This window comes from Anabrus simplex, chromosome 14 (assembly GCF_040414725.1).
Source record: "Anabrus simplex isolate iqAnaSimp1 chromosome 14, ASM4041472v1, whole genome shotgun sequence".
NCBI classification, from domain to species: Eukaryota; Metazoa; Arthropoda; class Insecta; order Orthoptera; family Tettigoniidae; genus Anabrus; species Anabrus simplex.
The window spans coordinates 80591203-80613179 of NC_090278.1; the positions used below are offsets into that span (position 1 = coordinate 80591203).

Sequence of the window (21977 nt, forward strand, 5' to 3'; positions counted from 1 at the left end):
ATGAATACAGAACGCGAACATGTGCCGGAGGTACGCAGATTGTCAACAATGTACCTGTCTTCTTGCTTCCGAATTTGGCCAACTGTGGACCGCGTGAAACTTAATGCTTTCTGGCCAGCCTTCTTCTTTTCTCTCCCCAGAACTTCTTCATTCGTTCACTCGTTATTTTTCTCTGCTCCTCAGATATTACAAATTTGCGCCTGTTCTTCCGCTACTCTTCATGGAATTTGTGGTCATCTACTCGAGTTCTGAACTTCTTTCTGTTGAGGATCAATTCTGATGTTATTTTAATTTCTTCTGCGTCCTTCTTAACCTCCTCCACCCATTTCGTTGTCCTCCTCAATCAAATTATATATTTAAATATCCTTTTAGTCAGGCGGTTGTCATTCATTCTGACGAGATGTCCGTAAAATTTCAGTCTTCGTTTTCACATTGTGTCCGTGATCTTTTCGGAATACTTGTAGAGATCCTCATTTCTCATTTTCCTCCACGTACCATCCGTCGTTTTCTGAGGTCCAAGAATTTTCCTCAGAATTTTTCTTTCCTTCTTCTCAATTTCTTTATGTTCCCCTTTTTAATTTAATATAAGGCGTTCTGAACCGTACAGCCCCTCTGGTTTTACAACAACGTTGTAGTGTTTAATTTTGGCTTTGTAGGATATTGCCCGTTTATTGTACCTGTTCTGTGTCAGTCTGTAGGCCAGTTCTAATTTTCTAGCTCTTTCCTTGTTTGCCTCCTTATCTAGTCCACTGGGTTGGATCAGTTCTCCCAAATACTTAAACTTTTCTACTCTTCTAACAATGTACCTGTAATGCACTAGAAAAATCTTTATCACTCTGAGAGGTATATTCTTGAAAATATTGGGGAAAATGTATTACCATGCAATGATTGGGAGGCGTTACCTAAGACCACGTTATCATAGGTTACATTTTGAGAGGTTCGTAATTCCTTTCACTTTCCGATATTTTATGTGAAGAAATGGCTGAAATATGGCTCTGAATCTGTCGGTTCATTCTCAATAACCTCAAAGTCAGATCCGCCACTTTCATCTCCCAACAAATTTCGCACTACTTCATTATTAATTTTCCGTGAAGATGCAATATTTAGACACACGCTATACCAAAAATGTATTCAATCAAATTACAAGATATATACATAAGTAAAAAAATTCGCATCGAATACAGTGAAATAGACTAGCAAAGCAGAGCCAGTTTTACAACACTACAGAAATGGCGTTCAAACAGATCGTCGGAGAACTGTACTCATTTATTTCGGTGAAATCGTACCCAATGAGGTTGTAAATATGAATGAAACTTAAGTCACGGCTGCTGTGGACATCGAGAACAAAGTATACTGTCATGACATCTGTTGAAAAAATGAAGATATTACGAGAAGAAATACGAACATGTCGAATATTAGACAGTGCTACCACAGTAGGGACTTAAGTATCGAATATTTGCCAGTTGCCAGTTCTAAGGCTAGTCAAAATATCTGGTGGGACAAAAGTCCGTTCGTGACGCCTGGAAGGTATGCATAGCCACTTAACATTGTAGACGGACAAGTTGCCGTCTTAACTCCTAGTCATTCCAGTGCAGGGACACCTGTTTTGTACAGCGGGTTGTGTCTAGCCTAGCCTAGAGTAGGTTATGTTCAATTCCCTCCCCTGATGGGGGGGGGGGCGGGCCATCAGCTCAACAAAGGGGCTCTTCAGCCATCGAAGTAAAAGAAGTCAAGAGAACAAAAAGGTAGAAAGGCATGTCTTGTACATGCCCGAAAAGAGAGACAATGATTGAAAGTGGCGCAAAGGTACCTACACAACAAGTCGGGCCCCGGGGGGAGACCCGCAAAGCCGCCCGCACAGACCAACCCGCGGGTTGTGTCCTCCTCAGGCTGAATATGTTTGGAATACAATGCGAACGGACTTAATGTCCACACAAGATATAAGGTGAATAATTAAGAATAAGGGGTGAATTGAAATTGTATGTTGTAATTATTTTTAATCTTTTGACATTTGAAGACTGGACATCAATAACGGGCTAAGTGCCAAAAAATTGAAAAATTGTTTAGACCCAAAAAAGCGAGCTCTGTGCCAATGCCAAAAACCTATAAAGAGGGCTAACTGCCATGACCATGATTGTAGTGCATACAAGTCCTGAAAGATGGCATAAGAGGTATGTGCCGGGCCGCTAGTGAAGCTATTACGGGCTATGTGCCACCGAGATTTTACTGTTGCGAGAGCAAGAGAAGTAATGAAACAAGATACTATATCATCTCAGCTTCCTACGAGTGACGAATGTACGTGTTCGATGGATCTTCAACAAGTTCTATCACTGCCTTCTCTAACCCATGGTCAGATGTTTTATTCCCGTCAGCTTTCATGCTACAACCTGTGTGTCCATGTTGGTGACAACAACAAGGGGTTCATGTATTTCTGGCACGAGGGTATGAGTGGCCGAGGTGGTAATGAAGTTGCTTCATGTCTGTTTAAAGCACTCAGTAGTCCTGAATTCGTGAGAAAACGAAAACTTAATGTCTGGTCGGATAACTGTATTGGCCAGAACAAGAACAAAATGATGATGTTTCCTTGGATTTACTTGACGATTACTGGCAAGTATGATGAGATAAACCATAACTGTTTGGTCTCTGGTCATTCATTTTTATCTTGCGACAGAGATTTTGCAAAGATCGAGAAACGTAAAAGGGTTGAAAAGTGTTAAGTTCCTAAGGACCTGGTCAAACTTATGGTGAATGCAACACCGAACAATCCTTTTACGGTTACTATGCTTTAACCTGATGACTTCTTTGATTTCAAAAAAGCAGCTGATTCATACATCAATACGACAAAACTAAATATTTCGAAATGCAGTTGGATTAGAGTTCAGAAAGTCGCACCCGGAGTCGTCAAGACGAGAAAAATGTTTAATGAATTTGAAGCATGGAGCACTTGCAAGGTTCTCAAGAAAGGGATTACCACTAATACAATCAAGAACTTGGTTTTACCACTACAGCCGTGTCAAAACAACTTGTCAGCTGAGAAGAAGAGAGATTTGCAACAGATGCTGCCGTATTTGAAGGAAGAGAATCGAGCATTCTTCGAAGAATTAATCAATTAAAATTGTTTTGTATTCTTAGAAAAACTATACTAGGACGTTCTAACAAGACGTAAAGTAAAAAAAAAAAAGAAGGTATACTGTAATTAAATGCATGTACTAGGACTGAAATAAACAGTTAAAATTAATAAAAACTTGAGATTTTTCATTGGCACATAACTCGTTTTTGCTGAATAAAATGTTATTTTCCATTCATAAGAGAAAGGAAATGAAGAAAAATACGCAATAGGAATATGGATCTTACCCTACATAATAAATTAAAAAATTGGTTAAGGTTTTTTATCAAAAGATCTTTGACAAAAACAAAAAAATTGAATAACTCAAAATCAACTTTTTGGCACTTAGCCCTTTATTGATGTCCAGTCTTCATTTGTTCAAAATCGTACTAACCCAAATAGGATTTCAGCGACGAAAAGGTAGTAAAGGACAGTCGGTCGGTATCTGCCTAGTGGAAAAACAGGAAAACTCGGAAGACTATCTTCAAGACTGCCGATAGCAGAGATCTGTCCCGCCATCTCCCGAATGCAATCTTCAAGCTATATGTACTGTGCAGGCGACTACCTGGGTGTGTTTCAAACATTTCCCCAACTTTTATACCCTTGGTTAGGCAATAACTGAAAAGTCGATGTATTTCCAAGTCAGAAGTTATCCCCTGAAGGGACTGGAAATTTATATTTTAATTTTAAAATTTCCAACTGCAATTTTCACTCCCAGGGTGGTTCACGTTTTAGTTATAATTATTTTTTTCCTATATTTTGAATAAATTACATCCCTGAAACAATACTGGACATCCTTCATCGTCATCATCATCTGTTTACCCTCCAGGTTCGGTTTTTCCCTCGGACTTAGCGAGGGATCCCACCTCTACCGCCTCAAGGGCAGTGTCCTGGAGCTTCAGACTCTTGGTCGGGGATACAACTGGGGAGTATGACCAGTACCTCGCCCAGGCGGCCTCACCTGCTGTGCTGAACAGGGACCTTATGGAGGGATGGGAAGATTGGAAGGGATAGGCAAGGAAGACGGAAGGAAGCGGCCGTGGCCTTAAGTTAGGTACCATCCCGGCATTCGCCTGGAGGAGAAGTGGGAAACCACGAAAAACCACTTCCAGGATGGCTGAGATGGGAATCGAACCCACCTCTACTCAGTTGACCTCCCGAGGCTGAGTGGACCCCGTTCCAGCCCTCGTACCACTTTTCAAATTTCGTAGCAGAGCCGGGAATCGAACCCGGGCCTCCGGGGGTGGCGGCTAATCTCGCTAACCACTACACCACAGAGGCGGACCTGGACATCCCTTATATATTTAATTGAAGAATAAAGTCCGCTTCTCTTCATTCACACACAGACGACCATCATTTCTTTCAGTCTCTACCAAAAACACAAGAGCCGTCCGACTCGTTGGCTGAACGGTCAGCGTACTGGCCTTCGGTTCAGAGGGTCCCAGGTTCGATTCCCGGCCGGGTCGGGGATTTTAACCTTAATTGGTTAATTCCAATGGCACGGGGGCTGGGTGTATGTGTTGTCTTCATCATCATTCCATCCTCATCACGACGCGCAGGTCGCCTACGGGAGTCAAATAGAAAGACCTGCACCTGGCGAGCCGAACCCGTCCTGGGATATCCCGGCACTAAAAGCCATACGACATTTCATTTCAATTTACAGAACAGTAGCGACATTTTCTTCCTGTGCATGTATCCCTCTATACATATGGTGAATACACGAGCTCGTGCCTCACAAGACGAAATGCTAACCGCACGGGGGCTACATAGCTAATGAATGACATCCAGAACATATCCTTCCAGCTCTGCTATATTACGTGTCCTATGCCTGACTGCCCCTTCTCACTACAGAGTCTAAATCACATCATGCAATCAAGATTTATGCATATCTGACCTGTTGTAGTTTGGGTCATCTGTCCATCTGATGCAGCTCTCCATGCCAACATCTCTTCAAATCTAGAATAACTATTACATCCTACATTGCTCTGGCATCCTAGAGATAGTGGGTTCGAACCCTACTGTCGGCAGCCCTGAAGATCTTTTTCCTTGGTTTCCCATTTTCACACCAGACAAATTCTGGGGCTGTACCTGAATTAAGGCGACGGCCGCTTCTTTCCCACTCCTATCCCTTTCCTATCTAATCGTTGCCATAAAACCTATATGGGTCGGTGCGACGTAAAGCAAATAGTAAAAAAAAAAGAAAACATCATCTGCTCTAATTTGTTTGTCATATTCATAACTTAGTCCACCTCTGCCGTTCTTACCATCTACACCTCCTTCCAAAACTAACTGGACAAGTCCTTGAGATGTGTCCTATCATGTTATCTCTTCTTCTCGTCAAATTTAGCAAAATCGATCTCCTCTCACCAAATCGATTCAGTATCTCTTAATTCGTAATTTGATCTATCCATCTAACCTTCAGCATTCCTCTGTAACACTACATTTTCAAAGCTTCTATTCTCTTTCTTTCTGAGCTAGTTATCGTCCATGTTTCACTTCCATACAATGCCACACTCCAGACAAATTCTTAAAAAATTCTCTCTATTTTCTATATCAATGTTCGAAGGGAGAATATTTTAAAAATACTCGTAAATGCCTACCTTGCTTGTGCTAGTCTGCAGTTTTGTTCTCCTAACTTCTGCCATTGTTAGTTATTTTACATTCACTTAGTTACTCGAAGAGTTCGTGTTCTAATCTAATATTTCCTGCATCAACTAACTGCACTCCATTGCTATTGTTTTGGACTTATTTATGTTTATCTTGTACTCCTTCTCCAAGACTGTATCCATACTATTTAGCAGATCTTCTGCAGACTCTGATAAAATAACAACATTATCCGCAAATCTCAGAGTTTTCATTTCTTCTCCTTAGATTGTGATTCGTTTTCCAAATTACTCTTTGGATTCCTTTATCACCTGTTCCATGTAAACATTGAAAAACAAAGGGGACAAATTGCGGCCTTTCCTCGCTCATTTCTGGATTGCTGCTTCTTTTTCTTATGACTAGACTGATTTTTGTACACATTGTAGATTAAAAAAATTATCTGTACTTGATCTCACGTAAGATAACATATTTGAGAAATGAAGTTTGTGAAAATTCTCCTACCGTCTGTCATGTAGGTCATTATCCATGCTTTTCATTCTAATGAAAATCAGGATGGTAACCTAATGTGCAGCTGACTACTTCCTCAACTGTCTTCTCTATAAAATATGTGTTATTGTTTCGTTGCCATTCAAACGTGTCGTGTATGACAATAAGGAAGTGATGTACCACACTTGATGTCTTCCTCTGTGTGTGTTACAGGCGATATCTTGGCCATCGTAACGGGTAAAGTGAGCAATCCAGTGAGAGAGGGAAAGCAGTATCTACATATAGACACACTTAACATGGAGTTGGCTATCAAGTCCGTCCGCATGCACGTCAAGAAGATATTCAACAACAACAGGATACTCAGTAAGTATCACGAACCACAGCGAAACTGGAAAAATAAGATACAACTTTTATCGTAGAACTTCAGGAATTGACCCAGTAAGAGAAACACATTCATTATCTTATGTTTTATTATTTTAGATCGTATTACAATAATTGTAAGCTGGCACGTCATAATAGTAATAAACTAATCAATGGCGATTGTCACATTAAAAAATAATCACCCCTGACCTGCATTTAAGACAGCCGCCTAGGTGGCAGATTCCGTATCAGTAGTTTAAATGATTATCTTAAAATGATTTTGAAGGAGATTTACGAATCTTCTCCCTTGGCAAATTATTCCCTAACTCCTCTTTTTATAAACAAATGTTTGCCCAAATTTATTCTATTTAATTAAAACGTGTTACTATATCTTACCTACTTTTAAAAATTCCACTTTGAGAAAACAAGCTATGGTATTAAAATGGAAGAAAATAAAGGTCAAGAAAGATCCAGATTATGGTGGATAGACTTGATTATGTTCAGCATAAGACAACATAGTAAAAATACTGAATGATAAATACGTTGAAGACAACAATGGAAGATAAACATGAACTATTTAGTTTATTGCAGTTTTCTAATATTTCATGAATGATTTTATGTGTAAAACCTTTCCCCATAGAAATGGCAGATGATGTATCAAAATTGATGTGATGGTCTTTCCGTGTGGGATGCTCTCCCAAAGCAGACTTCTCTGGCGATAGAAAATGTTGGTAATAATAATAATAATAATAATAATAATAATAATAATAATAATAATAATAATAATAATAATAATCGTATGGCCTCAGCTACCGTGTGCAGACATTTCAATTTGACGCCATCTGGCTGTCTGCTCGTCAATTTCGACGTTCCGTTTTACTCTAGGCCCCCACTAGATGGCAGACCGAGTAAACCGAAACTCTCTTGGGCGTCTATGGCTGAGATTTAATTAATTTTGTCGGGTAAACACCAAATGTGTCACCAGAGATCTTTTACATGCCGACATTGTACGACATGGAGTGTCGAATGGACTTTTTTCCGCCCTTCAAAAATCCGACTACCTCTGCCGGGTTTGAACCCATCTTGGGATCCGGAGGCCGACACCCTACCGCTGATCCACAGAGGCAGCTAATGTTGGTGAACACTCCCAATATTTTGAACACAAGGGAATGGCTATATACTGAGTAGATCATGCAGCCCTCTATAGTTCAACATCTTTCCCCTCGACTCTGGAGGACCTGGAATGAACAAAATTTCTAATAGGGTATCTCTGCCTCGAACCTAGTTATCTGATTGAGACGTTAGTCTGTTCACATCGTAATCTATACAGCAAGAATATTAAGCCTGAAGAGGCTACAACCCCTTCTACAGCAGCGATAACACAGAATGATATCCTTGCACTGGAATGACTAGGACTTAAGCTGGCAACTTGTCCGTCCACGCCGTTGAGTGGGTATATATACCTTCCAGGCGTTTTAAATGGCGACATGAACAGACTGTTGTCCCCAACAGATACTATGGAGTGGCAATTGCCATTGACTGGTTTAATTTTTATTGCTCTGAAGACGATCTTATTAGCAAGATTGAAACGTGTCAGCCAACGATAATTGTAACACAACCTAATATCCCAAAAATACTACAATTTCATTTAGTGGTCGTGAAAGTCTACGTTTTAAGAGATAAATTCAACGTACCGATCATTAGTCGTTGTACCCTTAGGGGGAGTCGGAAAGTCCTATCTTGATAATGTTAATTTGACAGGTTATCTCTGGAAGTATTACGTTTAGAGCTTTGATATTTTTACTACTTATATTTTCACTCTTTCCATAAGTACTGGACCAGGATGGAATGATTGGAGCAAACGATTGTAAAGTTATGAATTTGTTTAATAACTCCCAAATCTTTTACAAAAAATTTCATTAAAATATATGTAAATCAGAAACTATACATATGAAATGCTTTTATCTGGTTCAGTAGCTGTATCATGGCACAGGACGACTCTCTGCAAACAATGAACTTGCCTATCCAGTGTAGTTTCCTAGATAATTGGTCAAACATGTGACAAAAAGTCATTTTTCAGAATATGATTTCAAAGTAAAACGGAATGCACACTCACAGATTTACTCACAACAGTGCCTAAAATGCAAATCTATTTAATCGAAACTATTGAAATGTTTGTTATGGCAGTGCCGGAAACCTCTGCGCATAACATTCAGGAATAGAACAGTGAAAACCACAGCCTTCTAGATTAAAGGATTCCAGATATTTATATTTTCAAAAAGAAACATGTCTAAGTTGCCCAGTTTGACACTTATTCATTGATTTTTTTAAAACATTTTTTTAAAATGCTTCCATGTGTCGTATTAAAATAAATTATACACCATTTTAATCAACAGAGTCCAAATTATTGAATGAAGCAACATTTGGAAAAAGTCATTTTTTAAATTTGTTTGGTTTCCAACTCCCCTAAAATACGATTAATAGCGGGATCATTGTGGTCTGTGCCCCTATTGCTATGCAATTCTCCGTACAGAACAGCAGAGTGGGTTATATAACCCTAGGAAATTTGGAACCTGAGACACCTTGCTCTTAATTAATGCAATTTTTCTTTCTGCAAGGGGATTAACGTCGCACAAACACACAGAAAATTTTCGGCATCGAAAGGATGGGAAGGTAGTGGCCATACCCTTAATTAAGGTATAAAAATGTTTAACCACGGAAAGTTACTAAAGGCTGCCGACGACAGGATTCTACTCAGCATCTCCTATATATAGCCTCATATCCTAGAGGCCTGTACCTCTTATCCAGCTCTCTCCTGAAGGACCATTTGATGACTTGCCAATCTCTCAGAACTCCTTGTAGAGGCTGTAATCTAATTGAAGTGTTGAATACAATAAATTTTCAAATATTCCATCCTATTCTTATCTTAGCGTCTATTGAAAATAATCCATAATCAATATGTTACTTATATAACTGATACGTCTTGTTTCAGCTGAAGCCACCAATTTGTTCCTGAGAGAGAATGGTCACGAAGTGGTGAAGGCGATGATGCCCCAGCTGAAGGGGAAGTTATCAGGAGTATTCATGAAGATCGCCAACCAGCTCCTCACACACATACCGACTGAGATGTTCCTGCTACCTGAAGCATAGTGACTGCTATTCTTACAGAAGAAGATCAAAGACTAGAATTGTAAACGCCAATAATTGTGACTGAATTTCGTGACAAAATATTCAGACCGCAAAAGTGTATGATACATTCAAACAGGGGATGAAAAGAGTTCGTCGAAGGTATTTTTATTCGTTAGAGAAACACTTTTTCCTCGATATTGAGTCATTCTATGTTCTGAGGGGTTTTCGTGAATTCGAGTGCTGCAATGTGTAAGACTACACAGAAGGCCATGAATTTTGATATCAGTATAGCTGAATGTAATTACACTTAGAAGGCCATGGATCTAGAGCGAGGTATCCTTGTATCTTTACTGAACAACTACTGCAGTCAATAAGTTCGTGTAATGGCGCCTACAGTGTAGGCAACACGGCGTACACTCACGTACTACAGACAATAACTTCTGCGACTGGCGCCTATAGTGTAGGCAACATAGTGTACACCTACGTACGCACTACAGTCAATATGTTCGTGGACTGGCGCTAACAGTTCAAGGATCACATAGTCTTTTCGCGTCTTTTTCCCGTCGTGGTGTTCCGAGTGAATTCGACTAGACAATCTTAAACGTTTCGCTAGCGGATTTGCCTAATTTTTGGCAGAATTGAAATTTTCCTGTTGCTCAAACTAAGACATTCTGAAGTTCCGCCGCTGATATTCAACCGCCCTTCACAACAGAGATCGTAGTTTTGCTCATTCTGTCTGCACGCAACTGTTTCTAGTTGAGACTAGCGAAAAACTGTCATGGCAACAGCCTGACGTGCAAACTCTCCACTGTAGTGCACCACAGCGACACTAGATGGCCACTTGACGAACATAAAGACCCTAAAACGTATTTTAATGTCCGCTTGGTGAATTGTTGGAAATTCTCTACTCATGTTTCGAACTATGACAGAAGAAACAGAGTGGAGCAAACGTTTAAATTACCTGTCAGTGCAAAACGAGGTTTGGTGGGTTTACCTTTACTTCTAAAGCCGGGAAGGGTCGCTCTGTCTAACGTCGCGCGATCATTTACTAGTGCAGATTTCAAACGGATTTTTCTAACAATGAATTAAGGCAATTTTCGTTTTTATTTATAATTTATGCCTTCTTCAAAATATCTTCCTTACAAACAAATATATACACACTTGACAAAGGAACATTAAACTGAACATATCCTATTAATGAACTCCTCAAAGTAGCTCCTTGTCCAACTGGTCAGCGGATGTTCAAGAATTGTTTATGAATAATGTCACCACAATGGAGTTCACAATGACTAACAGCTGTGCAACTTACCTTCGAAAACGACCAGCTGTTCGGTCCCAAGTGAACAAGCTTCCACCGGTCTGGCTGTTCGTTGTTTGTTGAGTTATTTGTTCTTCGCAGGCGATATATCGCAAACTATTCATTCTTAATATTTGCCATGGAAAACTTCATCGTAATTAAATTTACTCGTGTTACGGATACGTTTATATTTCATGAAGCATCTCAGAATTTTGCAATAACCATGCAAACATTTTACTGTTCCATAGAGGGTTAAGATGGAATTCATAAATATGAAGATGTGTTATCAGTATGTGTAGATAAAATTGTGATCATTAAATAATTAACTTTATTATCTCTCTGCAATTTCTCGTCAATGCCAGAACTATTAAGAAACAAGGTGAACCGTTTCTTGCCGACCTGCTCTGCATTTCTATACTGCATCGCCTCAATTCAGTTATATGCATAATATATAGCCTGGTATTTAAGTTATGAATTCTCCTAAGCATTCAGCAAATATCATTGAAATATCTCCAGCCATTTCCGAGTTATAGCGCAACAAACACACAGAAAAATATCGTTCCTGATTTCATTTTCAATAATGTATAAATTGGTGGTCATTTAACTTGAAGAAATGATGCATTATACCACAAAATTTACTGCAATTCACTAACCGTTTCTTCCACCATACAAACTGACTTTCACAGAATGGCATTCATTACGGAGAAAACGTGCGTAAAGCGAGACATGTAATTATTTCCGAAGCCTTCTAGGAACTCTAAACAGCGTGTCAGACAGGTAGTTACAGCCGACTAAGTTTCTCGTTAACAACCTGTTACACTAGAGAGAGAGAGAGAGAGAAAGAATTGGTTTTAAACGTTCCACAGTAGCAGACGATTATTTAATGTCAGAATTTTAAAAAAAAATCAGAACGGCAGCAAGAATTTCTTCTCATCGTACAGGGAAGTGTTAAAAATGAAATGAATAGAAGGGACTGATTGTCAATATTTATAACTTTATTACTATTATTGTTATTATTATTATCTTGCATTTAACCCGTCCTTAGCAAGTAAGTATTTTAGTTATACACTGTTGTTTGTGATAAATAAAAATTCTTGTAATTGTAAAATTGTTCGAAATACAGTATATACGAGATATGTGTCGAAATTTTCTCCTCCTTGGCTAGCTAAAGGTGGAACCTACTAAATCATTGATCCCATCATTGACTATCATCTATATATATATTAAGAGTTTACTAAAAACAGCTGATTCTTAATGAGGCTCCAGTTTTACTGGGTCGATATGCTTCACTTTTGTTTTATTCTCTCCGGAGTTACCTGCCGGTGAATCTTGAGACATTGATATGTCTCTAAGTTCAGTCGATTTTGAGTATTATAAAATAAAATAATTAAATGATCACTCCAGTCATTTCAGGCGTAGGCTTAGCCTAATCCGCAATACATTCTGTACTTAGCAAGTTGCTAAGCAACTAACACCTTCATTAATATTGTAATATACGATTTTCATTTTTAATAATGTCATTGCATGCGGGCATGTTTGATTACTATCTGTCAAGCCAGAGAGTAAACAATTCATCTGATCACAGAACAATACTATTCCCTGCTAAATACTCTTTGATTCTCTAACCTTTTCAAGTTTCCAAATATATTCAACAGATGGCAGGGCGTTTCTAATTACTACGGCCCGGATGTTTATGCAGTAATAGGTTAGAATGCAAACTTACTGAAACAAGTAATATGTAGAGTCCATCCGCACGACGGTAGTGCTATGAAGTTTGCATAAACATTAGGGGTTCGGCATATTGAAACCCCTAGAATTTATGTTATTCCTACTACATTACGTTAGAGCGGGCTAGTCCACATTTCCTACTAAGTAATTTAGTAACTAAATATTTTTTTAAGTAGGAAATGTCGACTAGCCCGTTCTAACGTAATGTAGTGTGAGTAACATAAATTCTAGGGTTTCTAATGGGCCGAACCCCTAATGTATATCCAAACCACATAGAATTACCGTCGTGCGAATAGACTCTACTTATTACTCGCTTCAGTAAGTTTGCATTCTACCCTATTACTGCATAAACATCCGGGCTCTATTAATAACTTACATGCTGTTCAGAGAAAAAAGTCTACGTACAAACAGACCCCATCATGACATACACCTTAGACATTATCTGCGAACACCTATCGAAGGATAACTTAGCTACACTAAAAGGAGTGAAGGCTATGTTTTCTTTAAAACATTCTCTGCCTGGCAAAAAGAATGCTCCTTCGAGACAAACCTATGAGCTCACAAGAAAAGCGTTCTATATACAATAACTCCCATTAAAAATACCATTGCCTTCTACAACAGAATGCCAAGCTTTACATCAAGAACTGCACGATAAAAGAGCGAATATATGGATAGATTTTTCCCAAACATAGGCCTGATGAATGGATGAATTCTGAATACGAACTGCAGGCATACCATCACGCACTTCTTATCAAATACCATTAAAACAACATGACTACAGCAGGTATGTCAAAATAAATGATCTGACCTGTTTATAAGAAATGCTGCAGAGCTGTATGGGTCCTCTAGTTATTAATATTATTAAATTTGTAATGTTGTTACCATTTTTTTATACGCTAGTTCTTAAAATTATTTCCTAGTAACTTGGGTAGCTGTTAACATTAGTTTATAGTAAAGGAAGGCTTTATAGCCTTCACTACACCAAGCAAAATAATAAATAATAAGTAATTATCAAATATTAATTTACCAGAAGGAAACCATGATTTAACTTCATCGAACTGCTAAATGTTAAAATCATTTGAGCTCATTAGGCTTTTCAATCGTGAAATTACCAGCGTTTTGCCCCAGAGTAGCAGTGGGATCATCAACTGAATTGCTACAAAGGCCTAAACAGCTTAAATGCTTTTATGCTCGACGATGCCGAAATATAAATATTATATGCCAGAAAACTGAATCTTAATGAGGCTTATTATAGTTCAAGTTTTACAATGATACAGGTTCTCCACCAATCAGAGTTGAGATTTTCATTATGATACAACTGTTTGACCAATTACGTAAGGGCAGCATCACACCTGCGCTTAACGCACTAGCTTCACACTTGTTTCCAAAACCAAACATGTCGGACACACATAATCAATCAATCACTACTGATCTGCATTTAGGACAGTCGCCCAGGTAGCAGATTCCCATCATTAACATCAACGCAGCTTCTACTTCCAATATTCCACAAGCACACGACACATTCCCGCAAATTCACTTCATCAACTGTACGATAAACAATTTGTATTTGAGGTTATGTAGATCAAAGGTATCGACGAAATGTCACTGTAATATTTGTCCCAAATGGAACATAATAATTGCTTTTACACCAATAAAGTGAAAAATCTGCGGTAAATTAAGAAATACCGTCTTTACTAGAGAAATATGTATACGCACTTACGGACCGTAGACAGGACTCCTTTATGTTGTATTCCGCTGCTCGTGCCATCTTTTGTTTCTTTCTTGAGGTCCAGGGCTTGCACCGACGAATGGGAATGCTATGTGTGTGAATTGTCATTATCTTTGTCCATATGACTAGCGCGGTCAGTTCAAACAGCAAATAAATATATATCATTTAAAGAATGAGTTAGGGCACAAAACGAATGAGCAACATGAAGAAAACGATACCTAATTAATTCAAACAACTTCAGTGAGCAAAGACACCACACACGAAAGTGTCAGACAAACAAAACACATACTCCAGAGTCGGTTTTTCCTTCGAACTCAGACTCTGGGTCGGGGATACAACTGGGGAGGATGCTCAGTATCTCAGCATGCGACCACACCTGCTATGCTGAACAGGAGCCTTGCGGGGGGATGGGAAGATTGGAAGGGATAGACAAAGAAGAGGGAAGGAAGCGGCCGTGGCCTTAAGTTAGGTAACATCCGGGCATTTGCCTGGAGGAGAATTGGGAAACCACGGAAAAACACGTCCAGGATGGCTGAGTGGGGGTGGGGAATCGAACCCACCTCTACTCAGTTAACCTCCCGAGGCTGAGTGGACCACGTTCCAGCCCTCGTACCACTTTTCAAATTTCGTGGCAGAGCCAGGAATCGAACCCAGGCCTCCGGGGGTGGAAGCTAATCACACTAACCACTACACTACAGAGGCGGACGGAAACTGAATTTCAACCGATCAAAATCTGTTATTCATAGTGTAACAAATAATGAGGCAGCATTTGAATGACAAACGTAGAAAACTCATGCACCTGTGGACTTAGTACTGAAACCTACATTGTAATTCCACCCAAGATCATCGTTACTACATTGCCCACATTAAAGCATTTGAATTTTCCGCCAGTGAATTCAATCGGAGGATTACCGGAGGTCTCCAGAGGAAGAGCGAAAACAATTACTCTGCTCCGCTTCTACCGTTCTCAACTCTAGCCAGTCTGTTTTCGTCTTAGCTATGTCATGTTCCACAGTTTCATCTGAGATTACATCGGTTCGTCATTGGACGTAGAGCTGGGAAACGGAGCAGTTGCTCCTATGATTGCAATCGGTAGTGCGAGTGCCGCGCTCCCTCCGGTATTCTCTGGTAGTAAACTGTTGCTTGGAAACCAATCGAGCGGAGGACGGAGCAACAGTACTGAATGTGTGCTAGCTTGCAGTTCCAGTAGTGGAGTGGAACGGATGTGGTAGCGACGTAGTAAATACTGCTTTGTTAGTGTGAAGAAGTCGAATATATGAAATATATACATTCTCATTTATCGTTAGTGTTTCATTTGTCGATTACTTTTGTAACAATTTGCTTTACGTCATGCCGTCTTATGGCGACGATGTGATGAGAACGGCTAAGGAGAGCAATTTCTAGGCGTGAAAATGGAAAATGACGTAAAACCATCTTCAGGGCTGCCGACAGTGGGGTTCGAACCCATTTTCATCCGGGAGATAGTGCTTTCGAATCCCACTGTCGGCAGCACTGAACCTGGTTTTCCGTGGTTTCCCATTTTCACACCAGGTAAATGCTGGGGCTGTACCTTAATTAAGGCCACGGCCGCTTCCTTCCCACTCCCAGGCCTTCCCTATCCCATCGTCGCCATAAGACCTATCTGTGCTGGTGCGACGTAAAACAAAACAAAAAACGTATCCCCGACCCAATGTCTCCCAAAAGTCATACACTCTCCTTGAGGCGGTATAAGTGGGATCCCTCTCTGCGTCCGAGGGAACACCCAACCCTTGAGGGTAAATTGATAAAAAGATTATTGTTATTATTATTATTATTATTATTATTATTATTATTATCATTATCATTATTGTACTCCTATAACCACTTCTGTGGTTTTGTGTGACGCTAAGATGCCGGCATTTTGTCCCACTGGAGTTCTTTCATGTGCCGGTACACCTGCCGACATGAGATTCTCGTATGTGACCACCTTCAAGTACCGCCGAGCAAAGTGGGAATTGAAACGGCAAGCTGAGTTCAGAAGGCTCTACCGTCGGAACTACTCAGCCCGGTACAGGATATAACCAGTTCCAAACAGTTCGTACTCTTCAGTAAAAATTGAAATGGCGTATGCCTTTTAGTGCCGGGAGTGTCCGAGGACAAGTTCGGCTCACCAGATGCAGGTCTTTTGATTTGATTCCCGTAGGCGACCTGCGCGTTGTTATGAGGATGAAATGGTGAAGACGACACATACACCCAGCTCCAGTGCCAGTGAAATTAACCAATTAAGGTTAAAATTCACGACCCTGCCGGGAATCGAACCCGGAACCCCTGTGACCAAAGGCCAGCACGCTAACCATGTAGTCATGGAGCCGGACGTACTCTTCCGTAATAAATGAGCTACGAGTATAATCAAAGTAAGAGCATCGTATATAATACATGTTTACATGCAATGGAATATAATTATTACTTAAACTTCTTTACTATTAATAATATTGTAAATGCATTTGCAACGGTATAACATATGCCAATATTCAATCTACAGTATTCTATCCACCTGTACCTATTGCGAACTGAATGTCAGCTTTCATTCATAGCGAAATAAATAATGCGGCGATCTTGAAACGACTACAGCATTTGAATGACAAACGTAGGGGAAGACATGCATCTGTGCAATTAGTAATGAAATCTAAATTGTAATTCCTCCTAAGATCACCGTTACAACATTGCCCACATTAAAGCATTTGAATTTTCCGCCAGTGAATTCAATCGGAGGACTACCGGAGGTCTCCGGAGGACGAGCGAAAACAACTGCTCCGCTCCGCTCCTACCGTTCCCAGCTCTAGTTCCCAGCTCTACTTGTTGTAAAGTCTACGTCGTCAACTAATCAGACTGTCAAACGAAATATGACGTTATACCAATCAGATTGTCGAACACAATGTGACGTTTGCGTTACAGACTTACGACTTTGCCTGCGAGCTAGCGTAGCAGTAGTTGACGCCTGGCTGTTAATCAGTCCAATACTGTAAGTAACAGTTTTACTCAATAATACATATTATAATCTGCAGTTTCTATCTAGTATCAGTATTGGACTATCAGTTAAACGGGAGGAAGCGTCTACGGCAATCGACATTGGTATTTTTTCTAATGTGGTTTTCAAATATCGCTAATATAAACGTATAATGTCTGTGAAATTAAGTCACATTTTTAATAAGCACACAACTTGTTTCGTAGCATACCTGTATTCCGTTACATTGTAAATAGGTATAGTATTTTTTTTCGAAATGAACCGTGGGTAGTTACTTGTTTTCAAATAACCATGCAACTCGAAGTTGCATTAAAGAATATTTCACCACAACAATTGGTTTATATTCTGGGTTATTCAACTAAGATGTCTACCTCAAATAACTCTTGAACTGTTCAAGATATCGACATTGTGTTTGCACTTTCAGAAATGGTATGAAGCGGCTCATAATCGGACTTACAGTACTTTTACATTGCGTCAATATCCTCTGAGTTAATGTTACTAACTTTTTGGTAAATGGAACTACACTGTTTTCTACACATACCTACAAACATTACAAATTCAGTACCTTGAATATTTCGAAAAATAAGTAGGGCTACATCTCGAGGAATGTAATGTATTCAAACGTGCTTCATTTGCTAGCTGGGAACTGCCCTGTTCGATTCACGCTACGAATGAATCGTGGCCTAGCTGTTGACGTACAGAGTTGCTTCACCCTCTCCTGATAACGTATTCTGTGCTCGTAAATACACTATGATAAAATGATTTATACTATCGTCAATATCACCGTAGGTAACGGGTAAATGGAAAACTGTATGCGACGGATTCTATTAAGACAGGATCCTGACATGACATTCAGCTGACGAGTGAAATAACAATCGGAGAGCTGCAAAGAGTGGTTTTGTTGGAACAGATGAAAGTGTTAGATTTACAAGCGAAAAAGATTGAAAAGCGACAGTGTGTTCTCGAAAAAACAGAACTCATTTCAGTGCAAAAACAGGTTTTGCAACTGCAAATGGAAAATCTTTTACATGAAAGGGAGAAAAGAGCAGAGCAAACAAGTACAACTCGCACCCCAGCTTGGGAACGACTGATTTAAGGTTTCTTTTCTTGTAAGTTTCCTTCAAGATATTGTGTAAGAAGTTACATTGTATTTATCATCATATTTAGGATCCACATTCAAATGCTTAATTTTCTGCGGTCATTGAAAGTCACTCAAACACTTTTTAAATACGCTTCGTACTTAATTCCTTTCTTGATGGATGCAGTATTTTTGTATCCGTCTCTCGGCACAGGCCAGAGTAAAGTGTAGCTTCCACCTAAGTCCCAGTCTCGTCCATGGCTGTGACAATATGGAAGCTGCTGGGGTATGGGTGGTGCTGAGTAATGACATTTGGGGCACAACTAGTGTCTGAGTGTTATGAAAGGTGTTGCTCATAGGGTCAGTCGTGCTGCAGTAGCACCTTCTGGTCCAGTGAGGAAAGCAATGGCAAACTACCTCACTCCTCATCTTGCCTAGTACGCCTCATTTGGGCTCTGCCATTGGTTTTTGCAGTTTCCCTATAACTGCATAGCCTTTGGTGGTGCTATTTGAGGATCCAACCAGCCTCTGGGCTGATGACCTAACAGACAGACACTTCATTATTCAAGAATATGAAGAGTTTATTGATCATGCCTGTGCATAGCTAGGGGTGTTTCTGCATATAATGCACTTTTTCTACAATTTGTTTTACGTCGCACCGACACAGATAGGTCTTACGGCGACGAAGGGATAGGTTTAGGAGTGGGATAGAAGCGATCGTGGCATTTGCCTGGTGTGAAAACGATATTCAGGGTTGCCGACAGTGGAGCTTGAACCCACTACCTCCCGGATGTAAGGTCACAGCCGCGCGCTCCTAACCGCACGGCCAACTCACCCGGTATGTAATATACAACCAATACCTATAAACTGTTGCATAAACTGTCTAAATTTCAAACTTTGAAAACATAGAAATAATACAAAATTCTATCCATATTCATAAACGAATATAACTAACGAGGAAGTTGTTTGATTTGGACCGGACAAATTGCAATGGAACTTAGTAACATGAGCTAAGACATCCGGAACTCAATGGTGGAATAATATTCTCGTACCTGTATTTATTGACAGTAAATTTTTGCTCCGGTTTTAAACGGAACGTGGTGTGTAGATGGCAGCGATTTCAATTAAACATGGTAGGATGATCAATTGAGACATCAGAACATCGCTGCATGATTGACGTTGTTATATAGGTTACCCGCAGTGTGACAAAATGAATGACTCTCAACAAGAATCCGAAAGTTTAAGGCTATTTATATACAAATGACGAGGATTTTACATTACATATTTTAGCTTCAATTGTAAACGACAAAGAAGTATTAAAACCCTAATATTTTGAAATATTCATATACAGTGCATGTTAGTAACATGGGTTTGACGAGCAAGACATTCTGTTCATGTTGTCAAAATCTAATTTTCACGCTAAATAGCACTGTTTAATGTAACTTTAAAATAGAACTATCAGTGCATTTCTACAGTGCATACGCGAGGTCAATACAGCTGCAAACCATCCAGCTGTTCTTTAGCAATTAATTATAACAATGTCGTTGATTTTATGACAAAGTGAATATCGGCAATAAATTTGATACAGGTGGATGGACAATTCATCGAAGTTTCATCGAAATCTGTCTGATCCAAACCAAATGCTTCCCTTGTAGTATTGGGCGCGAGAAAGAGCAGCCCTCATAGAAGCAGCAAATCATTGGCCGAATAATGTCATTATGCGAATCTGTTAAATGTTGTGAAACCAGTTACAGCATATTTTTCTCAAGGGCACGAGCCGCCGGTCGAAACTTTTAAATAAACTTAGGAACAGTGCAATCGAAAAAGGCATGGGCAGGGAATTTTACGGCACTTAAAGTAAACATAAATGGGATAGCTTACACCAGGACCAAAGATACTCACACATTCGTTCAATACCATTTGGCCAACATGTGATAGAGAGCGATAATCTTCAGACTTGAAAAAATATCCTTCCAGCCTGGTACAGCCCTTGTAAGGCAGTAACTCAGACGAGAATGAGTGTCATCTGCCGTATTATTGTAGTGGAGGATAGTGTTGTGTGTGAGATGCAGGAATGTTGAGGATTTAAGGTTAAAATCTCTGACCCGACCGCGAATCGAACCAGAGGGGGGGGGTGCCCTAAACCGAAGAGTACTACGCTGACCATTCAGCTAAGGAGCAGGACAAAGTGAATAATGAAAGCCTTGAATAATTGTAAGTCATATCTTAAACATAGCTATGTTTTGTTTCGGCCTTTTCCGTGATTGTGAATTAATTTTATTTATAAAATGTTAGTCGTATTTTGTAAATAGAAAAAATGTCAACGTACAGAAAAAAAATCACAAATATGGAATAGATTAAGAATAATTAAATTAATTTAATAATTTTCAGAATTGTATGTTGCACGGTTTTGCATATTTCTGGTTTGGTTTTGAACATTTTAAGACTTTATGATGCATATAAATCCTATCGCTAATGGCTATCATCATCATCTTTATCATTATTCACGTTTTCAGCCTGATTCTATCGGCTTGAGTCACCTTCTGGGCTGCCTCAAGAAATTCTGAGATCAGTCTCCATTCAGATAGACTAAGCTCCAGTTTATTCATATACATTTGGAGATGTCTCCGGGAGAATCCGGTAACGAGCTGTGTCTCAAGGAGCAAAGGTCAGTGCTGAGACATCGCTTTTTTATTCATATACATTTGAGACATGTCTTAATATTTGAGACAAGAGATACGTCTCCGGTTTATTCATATAACCATTAAACCACACGGGACCGAATGAGCTAACTGCGCGTGTGGGGGAGCTTAGCTGTTATCTTGCGTTCGGAAGATAGTAGGTTCGAACCACACCAACAGCCGTCCTGAAGATGGTTTTCCGTTGTTTGCTATTTTCATTTTTCCATGTTCACTTTAATTAAGGTCATGATTGCTGCCTTCCAACTCCTAGCTGTTACCTATCCCATCGTCGCCGAAAACCCACCTGAGTTAATGCTAACTCAAAAAAAACTTTTAAAAAATATACATGATTGACTGCAAGATACATAGGCGTAATTCGGGGGTGGCAATGGGTGACAGTTGGCATCCAAATATAAAATGATTCTAATATTACAGACTTGGTCCACCTCTGTGGTGCAGTGGTTAGTATGTTTTACTGCCAACCCCTGAGGTCCGTGTTCGATTCCCGGCTCTGACACGAAAAGAACGGAGTCCCCTGAGTCTCGGGAGGTCAACTGAGTAGAAGGGGTTTCGATTCCTTCTTCAGCCATCCTCTAAGTGGTTTTCTGTGGTTTCCCACTTATCCTCCAGGCAAATGCCAGGATTTTACCTAACTAATGGTCACAGCCGTTTCATTCCCTCTTCATTGTCTATCCCTTAAAGTCTTTCCATTTCCCCACAAGGCCCCTGTTCAGCATAGCAGGCGAGACCACCTGGGTGAAGTACTGGTCCTCCT

At 39.8% G+C, this 21977-nt stretch overlaps 2 protein-coding genes across 3 annotated transcripts in view; both read left to right on the forward strand.

Moving 5' to 3' along the window:
- The window catches only part of LOC136885296 (protein takeout), a 49177-nt gene extending 37872 nt beyond the window's left edge, over positions 1 to 11305 (forward strand). Inside the window, exons 6-7 of the mRNA XM_067157806.2 lie at positions 6410 to 6559; positions 9549 to 11305. Coding sequence (XP_067013907.1) covers positions 6410 to 6559; positions 9549 to 9706 — 308 coding nt within the window. The 3' untranslated portion in view covers positions 9707 to 11305. The remainder of the gene's footprint in view (positions 1 to 6409; positions 6560 to 9548) is intronic.
- A 6111-nt stretch (positions 11306 to 17416) lies between these two features.
- LOC137503009 (uncharacterized) overlaps positions 17417 to 21977 on the forward strand; it is a 43543-nt gene continuing 38982 nt past the window's right edge. Inside the window, exon 1 of one of the 2 annotated variants that reach the window (XM_068230359.1) lies at positions 17417 to 17440. The gene's annotated coding sequence lies outside the window, so the exon portion shown is untranslated. Of the gene's footprint in view, positions 17441 to 21090; positions 21190 to 21977 lie in introns of those variants that run through there. The other variant, XM_068230360.1, reaches the window with a different exon arrangement.